The sequence below is a fragment of the Alligator sinensis genome, unplaced genomic scaffold, assembly GCF_000455745.1.
Source record: "Alligator sinensis unplaced genomic scaffold, ASM45574v1 scaffold569_1, whole genome shotgun sequence".
NCBI classification, from domain to species: Eukaryota; Metazoa; Chordata; order Crocodylia; family Alligatoridae; genus Alligator; species Alligator sinensis.
In genome coordinates, this window is record NW_005841914.1 from 398,526 (window position 1) to 415,431 (window position 16,906).

The 16,906-nt window shown below is 56.0% G+C and overlaps 1 protein-coding gene across 1 annotated transcript in view; it reads right to left on the reverse strand.

The window, feature by feature from the left end:
- The window catches only part of NOC2L (NOC2 like nucleolar associated transcriptional repressor), a 63,920-nt gene that overhangs the window by 22,844 nt on the left and 24,170 nt on the right, over positions 1-16,906 (reverse strand). Inside the window, 4 exon segments of the mRNA XM_025198136.1 lie at positions 3,519-3,662; positions 8,843-8,944; positions 9,345-9,458; positions 16,378-16,489. Coding sequence (XP_025053921.1) covers positions 3,519-3,662; positions 8,843-8,944; positions 9,345-9,458; positions 16,378-16,489 — 472 coding nt within the window.

Sequence of the window (16,906 nt, forward strand, 5' to 3'; positions counted from 1 at the left end):
GGGTTCTCCTGGTAGGATTCTTCAGTGATGGCAACTTGCTGATGGTTTGAAATGCCTGCTCCTTTTGGACAGAGGCTCACCCGCTGGCCCGGCAGGGTACTTCCAAGGTGGTGCCATGCTCTCATGGGAATTTTGTGGAATTGCTTGTTCCTGAGCTGCATCCTCCATTCTGGGAGGGGGTCCCACAGCACGCAACAGCTGGCTGCTGTTTCACTGCAAGCCCAGGTCGAAGAGCAGTGCTGTATCCACAGAAAGCAATGCTGCGGGGCTGTGATCTCTCATGGGTCACAAGGACTTCCTCGCCTGGGCTTTAATGAAACGCAGCACCTGCTGCGATGCAGAGCAGGGAGCGAGAGCCTAGACTGGCCTGACTGTACGATCTCTGCAGTCACGCGTAGGCACCTCCAGTCCACCTTCATCGCTTAGGCGCTATGCCACCACCTGGCACTGGAGCAACTGCTTCTTTGTCCACAAGTGCCCAGTGGGCCAAAGTGCTCTCTGAAGTCTCCCTGTTGAAATGGAAGACTTCAACTTCTGAGGCAGCTTGAACTGAAGGTGTCAGCTACACCCCGGCCTCTCCAGAACCTCCTCACATGGCTGCGGTTCTGTTCCCTGCAAGCTGAGCATCCTCTGCCTTGCGGTTTCACAACTTAGGCTATGTAGACTGAAGGGTATGCAGTGAACCTTGGGGGTCCACGAGAGGAAACAACAGGTCCTCAGAAAAGGGGAAATATAAAGGGAGGGAATAAGACTAAGAAAACAAAGAGCCATTCTCCATGGTGTCTGTGTTGTGAGAAGGTCCTGCTGTGGTTTTAGTGAGATCAAGCATTACTTTTCTTATTATCCACAGCAGCATATCGTCTCAAAATGGGTACGTGACCCAGGAAGGTGCGAGAACGGCTAGGACAGCAGAAGGCACGCCCAGGGCTCAGGCCAGAACCAGCCCAGAGGACAGCACGTTCCCTTGGGTTTCAGCAGACGCAGCTGCCTGTAGCCCTGGCTGCACGCCTTCCCCTCCCTGCCCTTCATCCCGCTGCCCTAGCGACCCGCACCGGTGCCAAGGAGTCTGTGGCCAGGGCTGGCAGGCAGCGTGTCTTGAGTGAGCGTGAGCAGCAGGCTCCGTTTTCTGCCCAGGAAAATATTCATTAATGCATTAATCCGATTAGCATCCGGCCCTGCGTCTCCGAGCAGCCCTGGCTCTGCCACACGGTGCCTTGGGAGCAAAAGCAAACAGCTCCGTTTGAATCTCAAGTTGGGGGAGGCTGCGGGGGTGTCACAGCACTGGCTGCTCCTCCACTGCAGGCTTCCTTTGGCTGTGAATGTTGCTTCTGCACCACCACAGCCCCCTGTGTGAATCCCCAAGAGCTCTTGTTTCTCAGCAGGCAGCAGAGAAGGGAGGGGCAAGTGGAGAAGTGCCCGAAGCCCCTCTCTCACGGCACTGGGAATCAGCCATGCCTGTGAGCCTGGCTGCCAGTTAAACCCACTTCTCTGCAAATTCAGCATCTCACGAGCAGGTTCTGTCTGGCCAGAGCTGCCTGGGAACCGAGGCAACAGCTTGGGGGCAGAAACGCTTGGCCTTGAGATGTCACTTCAACCTCCCGTCTGTGGAGCTGTCAGCTGCCCGGGGCGCTTGCACATGAGGGTAGCTGGGAACACCAGAGCATTTGCTTTCAATTGCTCTTGTGGCCTGGAGAATGCATGCATACTTCGGGGCACCTTCTCCCCCACCCCTTTCCAACAGTGATGATTTGTTGAGGAAGAGTGCCTGTGCCCCACATGTGCCAGGTGCCTGGAGGCAGGCTCAGCCTGGACTCGGAGAGGCACTCCAAGCCATCATCCTTGGACATCCACGTGGGCTGTCTGCAAAGCAGCAGCCACAGAACCTGCCTCGTGGGGGAAGAAGATGGGTCAACAGTGTCCCCATCTCACCTGGGGAGCGCAGGATCAGCTGTCCCTCCTTCTGCCAGAGGGCAACAGGGCCTCAGCAACCAGCTGCTGCAATGCTCCAGGCAGGAGCTATGCTCCCTCCTCTTCGTGATGCTGCTTGCCTCTCTGCAGCGTAGAGGCAACCTAGGAACATGGGGCATCCCACAGGCTAATGCTGTATCTCTCTGAACCTGGCGCTCACCCACGCTGCGCAGTGCAGTTCCACCCGCAGATGCACCCCTGGGCTCAGCTGACGTCTGGCTGACGCCTGCCATTTCAGAAGCCAGGTGCTGCCTCTCTTGGGGAGAGCAGGTGCCACATACAACCTGGCACCTGCGCAGGCAGCGAGACATTAAAAATAATCACCGCGTTGTGATAAACAGGAATACAGCCGGCGCTGCCGGGAGCAAGCAGATAATTGCAGCGTTGCTGCAAACCCTTTTTATTTAGCATGCGATCGTCCTCATCCCCGTGCTTCGTGAGAGCCCCAGAGGCTGCAATCTCCCCCTCTGCAGAGCGGGTGGGTGGTCACCGCTTCGCCTGCGAGGGAAAAAAACCTCGCTCCAGCCGGGAAGACTAATCCCTTTGGCAAGATAGTCCGATCCAGAGCGGCATTTATAGAACCAAAGCATACTTAGTCACTTCAAAACCAGTTCCATCAGCCCCTTAATCCCAGAACAACGCGGCTGCGGCCTGGCGCTGATATGCCAGGATTTAAAAGGATAATTTCCCTGCAGTCCCCACAGCTGAGCGTCTGAAGATAAATTAGTCTGCAGTACAACTCCTGCTCCATGCCCGGCTTGGTGCTAACAGGTGGAGCTTTCACCCGCGTGCTGCTCCCTCTGGCTCACTCCAACCCCAGACTATTTTGCAGGCTCAAGTATTTTCACCTGGAAAGGGAACGGCTGGCCCTACTTCATCCCCCACCCACCTCCACTGCCATAGATTCACAGGTTGCAGAGTTCAAATAGCCCCAAGCCTGGGGAGCATATCCACCCCAGAGAGGGTTCAAGCCAAGACAATACGAAGTTTCAGCATTAGGGGAGCTGATCGGCCTCCCTTGGCAATCCTCCCTCCCTTCCCACTGTCTCGGCGGGTCTGGCTTTGTGCAGACAGACTACAGGCCAAAGGGAGAGAAGGCAAGAAGAAGCATCTCCAACTACACGCAGCCAAGAAGCATTCGAGCATGGTGCCAGCACAGGGGAGCGAGCGGGGGCCAAGGGTGGAATGGAGGGGTAGAAGGGAAATATTGGCACAGGATTTCCATCCTCCTGGCTCTGTCTCAATCTCTGTCCCTTTCACACACACACTCATGTGCTGTTTGGGCCACATGAAGAGGGAATTTCATTCTGTAGCTCACATCTGTACTGCTTGCAGCTTCAGGCGCAGACCTTGCTCTCCGTGCTACCCTTGGCCACAGAGCCCGCTTACAGCCTCCAACAGGGCCCAGTTGCTTTTGAATGCACCCCCCCACACCACGCTCACTCCTGCTGTCATGACCTCCCCCTTCCTCCCCCTGCCACTGCCTTGACCCCAGCAGCTGGAGTCTGACTGTCTTTCCAGGAAGCCCAAACCCCAAGCTGCAGACTCACCACAGCCTCCGTGCTGGCCACGCCAAAGGTGGCTTTCTGGCGCCGGCTGTCAACGTAGGCAGCATTTTCCTGCAGCTTCTCCAGAAGTTGCCGCATTGGCTTGCAGTAGTTGGCAACTTTGCATCCCTTCAGGAAGGACTTGAGCTAGGGGAGGGGGAGAAGAACGACAGAAATGCTAAGATTTTCCATAACCCGATCCTCCAAACAAAGCAGCTGCCCGGCTCCCACCCCAGAGACAGGCAGCACAGGACTCCTCTCCCCGCGTGCTCCTAGGGACTGCCTGGCTATCACTCATGTTGGCTGCCCGGGTCCCGTTAGCACCGCTGCATGTGTGCAAACGTATGTAGCAGAGCAGATGTTGGCATGGAGTCCAGCCGTAGGGCTTTGATCTGGGACAGCTCTCCGAATGCTTGATCGCAGCTTGTTTCTGGAGACAGCATCCAGAGCAGAGTCCAAGCATCGGGCTGGAAACAGTTTGCGGACTGGGAACTGCAGCTTCCACAGAACAAGGGGCAGGAGGCGGGGTGCAGGGCAGGGTTGGGGGCACCAGAAAAGCTGTGTGGGGGAACCCAGGTCTGGAAGAGCAGAGGGAGCACTGAACTGGGGTCAAGTGCCCAACATATGGCAGGTCAAGATGCAGTCACCTGGGGTGAAAATGGCTCAGGGCCTGCTGCCCCATCCCTGCGCTACACTCCCTCACGAGCACAAACCCACAAGTCCACTGCACGCCGAGTTGCAACCAAAGCCTGCCTGTGGACAATGCAAGGCCCCGACAGGCCGACGCTTCTTGGAGCCGAGGCCTCCCGTGGAAGCCTTGGGAGAGACGCCAGCCCTGCTCCGAAACCACAGAGTCTGTGGCCGCCTGCCGTGCCGGGCCCGACCCTCCTGCTCACAGAGAAACAGCCCCCGCCAGCTCTCCGCTCAGGAAACACGCTCCGCTTTTATGAGACAGCCAGGCTGTTTTATTGCAACCAGATTGAGGGCTTTTTTTTTAACCAACCCCTACTCCCCCACCCCCAGTGCAGCCCAAGACTAACCTTGTCCTTATGTGAACTCAATCTCCCCCCAAATTCCTCCCCCCCATTCAAGCCACTCTCCCAGGCTCCCACACTCAGGCCAATGAGGTCTGGAAGTCCCCCAGCCCCAAAAGAGAAGCAGAGGGCAGACGGAGAAGCAGCCTCCTCCCAGGTTTACCATCCTGCCTGCCAAATGCCCCTCCCTGTCTCCAGCTGCCAGAGCTCTCCAAGGCAGGCTCCCAGCCACAGCCGCAGACTCCTATGGATACTTGCATTGAAAAGAAAACCCCAGCAGGGTCAGCCAAGAGGGGGGAAATGGGGCAAAAGGCACAAGGCCAGTGAGGCAGTCCCTGAGCAGTGCCTGGCCCTGGCAAAGGCACCCCCCATCTTCCAAGCAGGAGACCTTCCCCCATCTGCAAATCAGCATATTCTGCCCTCTCTGCCACAATGCTGGGAGGTCTAGACTTGGCTCAGATGCTCCAAGCAGTCTTGGTCAAGTCCAAGTACACCCCTGCCTCAATTTCTGCCCATTTAGTGGGGCCCTGCCTAGAGCTAACAGGAGTGGCTTAATCTGTCAGGGTACACAGAAAAGCTCTGGTGAGGAACAATAGCTCCGAATGGTGTGTGGGTCTGCAAGGCAGGACTAGCTTACCGCTGTCCTCCCTCGCTTTGCAGTTGCTGAAGGGCTACAAGGGCAAGACTGCAGTAGCTGCTGCCTGGCATCCAAAGCCCTGGGGATTGCAGAAGGGGCTGGCTGGACAGGTGAGTGCTGAATGGGGACACAGGAGAGCTGGGTTTGACTCCTGGCTGTGACACAAGGCAAGTCCCTTCACTTCTCTCTGTGCCCACTTCTCCTTTGCCTTCAGTGATGCCAGCTCCTCAGAAGACGGGCTGTCCCTAGTTGTGTGCATGTACAGTGCCCAACACAATGAAGCCCGCAGAGGCTGCCATAGCACTGAGCTGTGTGGCAAGCTCAGCATTACCCTCCCTATTGAGTCTGAAGTCTGCTTGTGGGATAAGAGAAATGGGGGTAAATTGGTTTCCCCTTAACCAACCTCACAGACCAGATCAGTCGGGCATGTACCAGCAGAAGGGAAACTACCGTCCAGGAAATGATGCCTGCATCTGGATACTGCTCTTTGCTAACCTGAAGTGTCTCTATTACTGACAGCTCCTGCAGCAGGGGAGCAAGAGCCAAACCCTGGATTAAGGTTGTCATCAATACCGTATTTCCTCATATAAACACACATTTTTCCACTACAATTCAGCTGTTGGAACTTGGGGTGCACATTATAACTGAGGAAATAAGATAACAGCAGTTCCTGCCACTTAAGCCTCTGCCAAAGGAAAGCAAAAAGCTGCATGTGCTGTATGCCAGGCTCCCCAGCTGCTGGCTGTGAACACCTTCTCTTCCCCCGCACCCCTGCCCCAAGAGTCTCTCCAGAAAAGGTTCTTTTTTAGTTCATGCCTTTCACAAACAAGGTGCATATGTTACAGGGGTGTGATATATGTGAGCAAACATATTATTTCCCGGTGTCCCACAGCAGGGTCCTCCCTTGTGTCCCTGTCTCACACCCCCAAGGTGATTATCCAAACTAAACTCAGAAGGCAGAGGGCTAAAATAAATCATGCCTCCCCGGTGCAACTCCCAACGTTTTGCTTAGAAAAACTTGGTCAGAAAAACTATTCTTCTGCTAGTCAAACCCCTCCCCGCAATTCCCTCTAAAATATGTATCTTCATAGGTGCTGCATATTTATCTTCACCGAGGGACGCATTTGTCATTCTATTTATCTCCCTGGATCCCAGCAGCTGCAGCCCCAGATCCATTTCATCCGCCACGACGTACATTATCATTTTTCTTTCGTCGCACAAGTGTCACCAGAAATCCTGCAAAATCTCAAGCTCTATCTATGCAGCTCAGCATCACGTGCTCATCCCCTCCCCTCCCCCTGCCCCTGTCCCACCACAACCTGCTGTGGATAGTAACAAGAGGGGATGAGATTTTGCTCCTGCCCTGACTCCTGTGTTCGGAGGCAGAGACAGCCAGGGAGGCAGGAGCAGAAAAGGGGTGTGTGCGCGCACATGCGTGTGCGTGTGCATGTCCACTTTGCCAAACAGCTTGGCTGTATCCGCCAGACTAAAGGCTGTGCATGTGCGATGAGCGACATCTCGCACCAGTTCCCAGCTAAGCAGCCCAGTGATTAGCAGGATTGATTCTGTCAACCTGCCAGCCTTAAACACCAATGGTTTATACCAGTGGAGACCACAGCAAAAACCGAGCTTTCCTTGCTGGAAACAACACAAGATGCTATAAATGAGCTGGAGCAGCCAGGGCCTGCATGTCCTGGGCAGCCCAAACCAAGCCCGATCCCCACTCCAAAGCACAGAGGGAGAGGAGCAGGCCAGGCATTTGGCAAGCAGCAGCCACCGCTCCCACCGTGTCTGGCTGCAGATCACGCCCTCTCCCCGGCATCCCCCTGCACGGTGGCGTCTCTCCCCGCCAGCTCCGTGCCTGCCAGAGGAGCGCTTGTTCCAACCCGACCGTCAGGCAGCTCATGGGGCTCAGGAGCAGCCAGCCCAGCCCAGCCCATGCCCTAGAGTCCAGCCCTGCCCTGAGGAGGCGTCGGGGTGGCAGCCCCACATCGCTCCCAATCCGCCAGGCAGAACAGAAGCCTTTGAAGCATCTCCCTCCTCCCGTCGCTGCCTCCCTTTGATCTTCCCTTGCGCTTCCTGCCTTCCAGGCAAGGAGGCTGTAAAAGTTCAGCTTGGAGTCAGTACAGCCGGGCTGCTCCCCAAGCCGCCTGCCAGAGGCCGATGAGCGTGCCCTGTGCCAGCTGGAACCCGACCCCCGCGACAAGGCGGGAAGGGTGCCAGTGAGCAAACTGGGAGGAAGGCGGCAGGACAGCTGGATTTTTATAGCTGTTCTGGAAGTGTCCCAGGGACACAGCCTGCCACCTCGGCACCCCAAGCCTTCGGGAAGCTGACCCCAGTCCCCAAGAGATGCTCTGGAGGCCGTGGCTAGCCATGGCCACAAAAGCTATCCGGCAAATCTGTTATCCGCAGAAATGCGGGCAGGGCTTGGGGCATGCTTGGAAGTCACAGGGAGCTGGGGGCCGGCAGACATTCCAGTCACGCGGTGGCTCCGGCGGCTTCACTGCTCTCCGCAGCTGCTGGCTGGAAGCAAAAGGCTTTGTGCCTCTTCCGCTTATCAACGGGTGAACACGGGGACAGCTCTCCTCCTGCAGGGAGAGCCCGTCACCTCCTATCAGCCAATGCAATGCAGCGCCGGCTTGGCAAGGGCCTTGTCAAGACACAGGACCCCAGCCAACAACTAGGCACTGATGGAGGCTTGTCTGCACCATGCTGCAGAGATGAGCAAAAGAGCCCCCCAAATAGCCAACGGTCCCCAGCTAGAAAGTCACTCCCGTTGCAACCAGAGACATCATAGCAACAAGGTACACAGAGACACGAGCCAATGGCACCTACACAAAGCAATGATGCACATGCTCACAGGGCAAGAATAGGGCAGCACAGCTAAGCCAGGTCTCTTCCAGCATCCATCACTCAAGCGATCAAAATTGAGTGGTGGATGAGTGAGGGGGAGGGGAGCACAAACGTAGCAGTTGAAGCTGCTCAGAACCAGCGAGTCGCTGCTTCTTAAACACCATCCTCCTATTAACGAGGAATTAGTCACTGTCTAATATGCATCAGTCCCGATGAGGAAGCAATGCAGTGACCAGAGAGCTGAGTGTGTTAGCAGGGCACAACGTTGTGGGAGATGCGCAACAGGCTGAGAGCTTGCTGTCAAGGTGTGACATGTGCAGGGACACAGGGAAAGATGGTGGAATGTGGGAAGGGGGAGGCCCTAGGTCAAGGAGCCCACAGGAAAGGCTGGAGGCGATCATGCTATCCTGTGGGGAGGGTGGGCAGGCTTTGGGGCACAGAAGGATTACTCTTCCCAGGCCCTAGATCCCAGCTCAGGCCTGTCCTGGGACAACACAGCAGTGTGGACAGACCTGATGTACCAGGAGCCAAAGTGCATGTGTTAGTCATGAACATGCCTGCAGCAATTACACACCCCATCATGTCTCCCAAGAGAGAGGCAAAGCACAGAGCCTCTTCCTCACTAAAGCCTATTCTCCAGTTGCCCCTAAATCTCCCTGTTTCTATTCCACCAAGCCAGGGCCTAAACAGGGACATGCCAAGGGAAAAATCATGGGCAGAGGGGACACCAGCAGCTGCCTGTGCCATTCAGACGTACCATGTAACTACAAGGGGCAAGTCTGTCCTGCCATAGAGCGCCTTACCTGAATGACAGCTGGCAAGACCAGCTCTGGGAACCCAATGCTGTAGGCTTGGCTGTGGACATATTCAAGAGTCAGGTCATACAGCTGCTCAATGAGTCCATCCTGGGGAGAGGGGTAGAAACAGAAAGCGATGACATTAGAGCTAAATTCCAGTGCATGGTGTACTGTGCCATGGTCCTGAACTCCCAGGCCAGGATTAAGGTTCTGGGTGGAAGGAGTCATGGGCTAGCAGAGCTGAACCCTTCTGACACTGCATAAGGTGACCTTGGATGCACTGCACATGCTCCTTGTGGATCAGCTGCCCTAGCTGAACTGGGCACAAAGCTACTGGTCTCTGCTTGGGATTTTCATGAATGTGAGCTGGGGAAACAAGCCCCCTTACATGATCTACCCCTCAACACAGCACAAGAGACAAACATGTGACTGGTCTAGCTGCACTGTGCATTACAGAGCGACCCCCTCGGGAAGGCAGAAACTCCCCACAGGAGGGGTCTGCACTCACTCGGAAGGCTTTCTCCTGCAGATTGGCATTGGACAGCTTCAGGATCACAGCGAAGTTGATGGGCTTCAAGCTCATGCGGCCTGGCTTCTTATTGAAATCCACCTGCTGGAAAATCTGCAAGAGAGGAAACAGCCGATGTAAAGATGATGGCACTGGGAAGAGGGAGCACAAGGCCTCCCATGGAAAGACCAGCCACGGGTGGCACGGGAATGACTCCTGGGGACAGGCCAAAACTGCATGTATAGACAGGGACACTGAGACAAGCAGAGGTGAGGCAACTCAGTCAAGTCACAGAATCGACAGCAGAACTAGGAACACAGCCCAGACACCATGACTCCCATTGCCCTGCTCTATCCAGTACCCTGCAGTCCCTCCCGAGGGACCTAATCTCACCCGGACAGGAGAGTAGTGCGAGTCAGCGAGCAAGTGCCTTGCCCCATCAGAGCCTTGGACACTCACGTGCAATAGCTGCTGCAGCAGCACAAAGGGCAGCAAAACCTATGTTAAACAATGACCCAAGGAAATCTGAAGTTTGCCCCAAGTTGCCAACGCTCAATTCTTCTATTAAGGCCTGAAAATATTCAAGCTGTCCCTTGAGGTAATGAGCTGCTTCTTTCTGGCAAGGTCCCAGCACGGCCTTCCGCACAGTCTCATTAAAACACACCCCCGTGTCTATTAACCTTTTGTTTCCAACTAAAAGCAACCTCTCCTCTTTCCCCCCAGGGAGCATGAAGGCTGGCCAGCCTGGGCAACAAGGCCCCTGTATGCATAACGTCTCCTCCTAAGCGTCTCCAACTGGTGCAGCCAAGGCCAGTCTTTCTGGTGCCCTTTACATATGAATGCATGAATCCCGGGGACACATGGGAGAAACCTGTCCCTTTCCAGGGACCAGGCAGAGTCATCCTCTCCTCTGGAAACAGAGGTCTCCCAGACCACAAGGTTGACGCAAACCCCAGTGCTCAGGCTCACAATGTCAACCCTCCAGCTGGGGCCCATGATATTACTCTCCCAGCCCTCCCCAAGCAAGTGCTGGAAGGGCAGACTGACAGGACAGGCTGATGGGGCTCACTGAGGCAGCCCCTCCAGTGTGGTTTTCAGTAAGAGCTGTATTCATTTCAAACCTTCGTGCCTGGCACACAAGGCGAAGGCATGCGCAGTCTGCTCCTGCTGCCCCACACACACGGAGGAGCTTTACAGCTTCCCTTGGGGGATGTGGGGAAATGGGCTGACAAGAGTCTCTATTCTTAGCTTCCCATAAAGGTCACTCTCTGCAGGACGTACCGTCCCTAGGGGCTGAAACGCGCTGGAAACCCAACAGCTTTCCTGGGAACCCAGCCTGGCTCCCTGCTGCCCTGACAGTCGTGGGCGACCCTCGGCACACCCTGGGCTATTCTGGGGGGGCCAAAGCCATGACATGAGGCATGTGCTGGGATCTAGGTAGTGTCAGCTCTAAGTAATGACATCCTCCAGGACAGGGAGCTTCAGGGAAAGGTGGCACACCACGTGCCCCTGCCCAAGCACTCAGGAGCACGGCAGAAGGGACCGTGTGTCCGGGTCAATCCTGGGTTGCTGTGGCAGAGACACCAACAACTGACCTAATGGGGGACGATTTGGGGAGTTAGACAGGGGCTTGTTTTCACAAAGGCCCAATAAACTGCCCACCCCTGCCAACCTTCCTGGACAGGCAACCTTCAGTGAGGGGGCAAAAAGCTCTCTATCCTGCCAGCCTGGTCCAGCCCAGTCCACATGCCCAACAGCAGCGGAGGCTTCACATCCTCGTTGCAATCCCACACAACGAGGATGCCTGGTAGGCATCACACCAGCCGCCGGTACCCCTGCCCAGCCCCAGCAGAGGGGCAAGGCAGGTCGTGCTCTGGCTGTTGAGGCAGGAGGGTCCAGGTCACCGGCTGCCCCGAGGCCAGAAACGTGCGCAGCGAGCAATCGATGCTTTGCATTTGATTTGTCAGCCCCGGTTTATTTGGGAGGGAGGGACGAGCTTGGTGGCTTGTGAAAACAAAGAGCCCCGGGCCTGGGGAATCGATGCTATAAATCTCGTTATGCACGGTTATTTCTTTGGCCAAAACAGCAGTATTGATCCCCAAGGTCAGACACATTACAGCGTCAGGCGGCGGGGCCGTGCATGCTGGCGGCAGAGCGGGGGCGGGAGGGCAGATGACTCGCCGGAGAGGCCAGGCAGCTGAGCTGGATGTGCGTTGAGGGAACGGCCATGGCAGAAGGGACGGAGGCTTGCGCCCAGGCTGGGGGCAGGGACAGCAAGGCCTGGGAATCCAGCAGCAAGCTGGGAAGGACGCGTGGAGGGAGCAGACAGGAAAATCTCAGGTCAACCAGGCTGAGGCAGAGAAAAACCCATGACAGCAGACTGGGGGAGAACAGTAGTCCTGCCTCAGCTGCAGGTCACTCATTTCTACCCCACGCTGCCAAAGAGTCCCTGGCCCATACCAGCCTAGACAATGCCAAACCCCACCATGGTGCAAACAGACTTTCTCCACTCCTGGCCGTCCCCATCCTGCTTCTGCTGCTGTACAGCTCTGTCCAGGTCTGTCTGCATCATGCTTGGACATCCCAAAGCTAGATGCCCTGAGTGCGGATTCCCTTCCTCTTTCCCGTGTCAGCCCAGACACAGTTCAAGACCCTGGGACGTGTGTGTGTGTGTGTGTGTGTGGGGGGGGGGGGGGTCTTCTCAGCCTGATCCTCTTCTCAGTCTCTATCCCGGGGTGAGCAATTTTCGGGCAGAGGGCCGCTTACTGAGTTTTGGCAAGCCACCAAGGGCCGCGTGACAGGCAGCCAGGGGCAAGCCTGCGGGACAAATTTTGCCCACCTCTGCTCCATCCTAACACATAGGCTAAGGAGCGTGGCGATGTGGACAGTGGACATGCTTCTTCCATAGCATGTACAGCCTGAAGCCATATCAGCAGCAGAGAGGGTCTGGGATTTGAGAGGCACGGAGCCTGCATCCTGCATGTGTGGTCTGTGGCAAGACCCTTCCCTGCCTCTCTGTGCCTCAGTTTCTCCATCTGTGGAGTCAAGATGACCGTGGCTGCATCTTTGAACTCCCATGGCTGAGAAGCGCCATCTATAAAGCCCAGTGTTACCAACTGCCCCTGCTTCGGCTGACAGCCTCAGAGATGCAACCAGCCCCTTCCTTCCTTCCTTCCCCTCCCACCCCCTCCACACACCCGGGAGCCTCTCTGCACAGCCCGCTGCACAGCCCAGACTAAACTCCAGCCATTTGAGTGTCAGCGGAGTGAAAAGCTCCTGCCTTTCTCCGTGTGGCAGGGCTAACCTGCTCCCCACCCCCCTGGAGGAGCAGCTAATTTTAAATTGGCACGCCAGGCCTCCCCATGGGGAGATTTCCACCTTGTTTACCCACACTTGCCTTCCAGCGGTCGAGCCGCCAATTCTCTCGTTGCAGAAACAAGCTCCTGTCACAAAATAATTGAAGCGCTGAGAAAGCGCTGGGAACGTGCGGCCCTGAAAGGGGAAGAATCTGAAATAGACCTTCCCCTCCCCTCCCTGTTGCCTCAGCAGCACAAAAAGGCAATTTTTAGATAGCTTCTCCCAGCCGATCCCCCTCCTGGAAGGGCCGGGTCCGAGCGGCGCTGTGGCTGGTTGCCTCTGCTGAGGAGCAGAAGTCCCTGTCAGGATGAATCAAGGAGCCGGCTCTCATTTCCAGTGGCAGGGGCTTGGGGAATTCCTGTGCCTAGAGGAATCGCACAGACATTCAATCTGACATCTCCTGAAGGCTCCGCGGTGACAGGGGCCAGGGGAAGGGGGAGAGGCGGTGAGCGGTGGATTGCCTTGATTGCACCGCGGGTGGAATTAGCATTATCACCTCTCACCGCCAGCAAAAAAAAAAAAAAGCGCTCGCCGCTTCGGAAAACCTGAATTCTGGCGTTGCAAACAGGGCGCTCCCCACGCAAAGACGTCGGCTACTGCCGAGCCAAAAAACGCGAACACCGATGGTGCCGCAAGCTCCAGAGTCCAGCCCCTGGTACCACCAAGGCTCTAAAGGACTCTTCAGCTTCACTCTGCCCTGGAAACTGGGCTGTGTATGGGTCTGCCCGGGTCCGTCGGGGGTCTGTAGAGATGATCTTATCATTAAGGAAGTCAGCTGGGACTAGGGAAACCTGGCTTCACCTTGCAGCTCAGCCACATGCTTTTCAGGTCACTTTGAGCAAGCTTCATCAACTCTGTGCCTCAGTTTCCCCGCTGGGGATAACCACCGCCCCACTGCCACCTCAGGGAGGATGGCTGGCTGCAGAGGCCAAGTTGTGAGGGGGCTGGGAGGGAGCTCATGCACTTCCATGCTGAGAGGAAGGAGGATGGAGATGGACAGAGACCAAAAAAAACCCACCCTGAAATGCTCTTGTGAAGCACCCAATGGAGGATGTGGGGGAAGGGAGCATGGGGCAATGGATGCAGCGGGTGCAGAGAGATGAAAGGGTTTTCCTGCATGCTGATCACCCCACCTTTTCAAAGGCAAGGCAGCATTTTGAACGAGCGCCCAAGACAGCACCCCTCCCCTCAGCCCCCCGGCCTGGCCAGGCTAAGCCGAGGCAGCGCCTCGCACGCGTCGGATGTGGTCGGAGGCCTGAGGAAGCCGGGAGGAAGTTCAGCGTGCAGCGCAGTAATGCCTGGCTGGGGCTGATACGCAGCTTGTCACCAGCCTGCTACGGGGGGGGGTAGGGGGGGAGGTCTACATGAGGGTGAAATGGGAAGAAAGGGGAATGCTTTATCTCCTGGAGCCCGAAAGCACCCTGCCGAGCAGGGAGGAGATGCCTCTGTCGCTCAGGCAGGCTGGCAGGGGCTCAGAGAGAGAGAACGGCAGGAGGAAGGAAGCAAGCGAACGGCAGTGCTGCGTGGGCCAGAGCTGGGAGGGGTGGCGGGGGAGGCCGGAGATGTATAAACGGCGCTGGCTTCCCCAGGCTGAGAGGATGTGGTTTGCAAAGGACGTTTACAACAACACGAAACCACAAGAGCCTTTGCTTCAACAGACCCTGAGGAGGGACGTGCCCTCCTGGCTTGGCTCCGCTCTCTGAGAAGCCTCCCCCGCCACCGCAGCCAGCCTCACCCTTTTCCTCCTGTCACGCTGACCGCTGGGGCCCTCTCGCACCCCCTCGTCCCAGACAGCGCTGGGCTTCAGCTGCGCCATGGCTTTGCTAGCTTTCTCACAGCTCTGGGGGGGCAAAGTGTGGAGAGGTCGAGGCGGGAGGAGGAGGACCCTGATTGCAAGAGCTGCCGGTAAGAGAAGCAGCTTGCGGCAGAGCTGGGAAATCACCCAGGGGTCTCCCAAGCCCCAGTCCCCTGGGCAAAGCACCTTTCCCTTGGGCTCAGGGGACTGGGAAGTCAACGCAGAGCTTCTCGGCAATGAGTCCCAGGGGACAGGATGTGGCAGGCTTGGTCCTGGGTGCAATCACAGAAGCCACCACCAGCACCGGCCCCTGTAGCCCCTTTGTTAGCCACCTGAGCAGACAGGCAGCACTGTGGAGACTAAACCCCCTTCCTGCACCTACCAGCGCTTCCTCCGCTTTAAGGCTTGAGGTGCACTGATCGGGCAACAGTGGGGTGAGGGGAAAGAAAGAGGAGGGAAGTGGGGCCTGCCGTCCCTGACTCTGCTGGGCATAACCTATGGCTGATGAGGCCTTCGGTGTCCACGGCTGACAGCGCTAATATGCACACAGAGTACTCAGCCACCTGTGGATACAAGGATCAAGACAGGACCCCATACACAGTCCATCCTCAGTAGCTCCCCGCTGGAAAATGCTGCCGTCTGGAGACATTAACACAAGACTCCCCTTCTCCCGGCTCACTGCCAGCTCCCTTGCCTCTGGAGGTGCCAGGGGATGAGAAGTCAGATCCGAGAATCCAATTAAACTCTCCCACAAGTTACTGAGACACCTCCCCTCTTCCCTCCCAGCTCAAAATCCTCCGTTTGGACAGGTTAGGCTTGTTGTCACGATCATTTCACTAGATCCAGTGCCCTGCAGTCTTAGACCAGGCACCACCAACTGCTGGGACTTGTGAGATGAAATCTTCATGGGGCACAGTTAAGGAGCCAATTACGTTTATAACCAGCTCATCCAGGGTTAATAGATGCCTACTATGTTATAAGCTGACTGCAGCTGCAAGTAACCTGTGTTACAGACATCCCGGGAATGGGGCTGTAGATGGTTATAAACCGCCTATTGATTTGCTGGAGTCTATAATGATTAATCATTAATTAAAACACCTATTAATCATGTATAAACTATTTATAAAAGTACCCGTAATACAAAAAGTGTGCGACGGCAGTTCTGGGCTGAACTCTTTGGCATTTCCATGCTGGCTTGGCTAGAAGCTAGAGATGGGCCAAAGCCAAAGCCTCAAAGTCCAACTTCCACCCCCAACCTCAACCCCAACGTCAGGAAGTCTGGTAACCTCAACCCCCACCCACGTTTTCCAGCCTGAGTCCCCCATCAAGAGTAAACAGACAAACACAAAGCTATAGCTTCCCCCTGGTATAAGATGACCCAGCACCTTGGAGAAACCAGGAGATGCCTACTGCAAACTTAGCTACAGTGCGTTCGCAGACTGGAGCACCCACTCCCCAAATTCCTTTCAAAAGCACTAAGTGAGCCTACAGGGGACATGGAAGCGGGATGAGGACTATTCCTGAAGGAAGGCAGTGTTACCAGGCACAACAGCAATGGGATGTCTTTTGTGGATGTCCACGTTTGTATCTTCTTGGGAACGGACCCCTGCCCTTCTCTTGGAAGCTGCCCCAGAGCTCCAGAGACGCAGTTTGTACCCAGGCGGCCTTGGTATTCATGCCCGCACCCCAGGCTACGATACAGAGGCACCAAATTTAAGCATACCCAATCGACAGTGTGAACCTGGTCTTTCTGATGCTGCTCACTGGCATTCAAGTAGCGAAGAGAGTTTGCAGCCCCTAGAACAGTCTGCAGGTGCCGGCCAGGGTATGTGTTTAGGCAGCTTTCACTGGCTGCTACGGGATGAAAAGGAATTGCTTTACCTCCAGGATGAAGGGCAAAATCGGGATGAAAGTCCGGGTGTTCTCCGACAGCAGGGTGAGGGCACGGATGCAGTGCATGCGCAGGGGGTAGAAACGAGCTGTGGGCACCAATCTGGAGAAGGAAAGGAGGAGAGGTTATTGGGCAAGGTCAGCTGGGAGGGAGGTGAACCCAAGAACCTCCAGGACTGGAGATTCGGGCCTTTCACAGGTCTGTTGTTCCCTTTAACTTCCCCCCTGGAAGTGCCCAGAGATACTCTCCTCCCAAGCTAAGGATCTCACATGTCCCTGAACTGGGGTCTTCCAGAGACTCTGCACCCATGTGCATTACAGAGCAGCATCCCCTTGCTCCCAGAGCCCTTGCTGAGGTCTAACCCACCCAGCTGTCATGTTATTCAGAACTTAAAGCTGCACAGGTCACTCGACCAACATAAACACCATGTAGTCTTTGCCTTGAGAAGCCTATGAGCAGGGATGCATTCACAGTGGGCACAGTACCAACCAAGCCATGTGGGGCAGAGGAGGAAGAGCG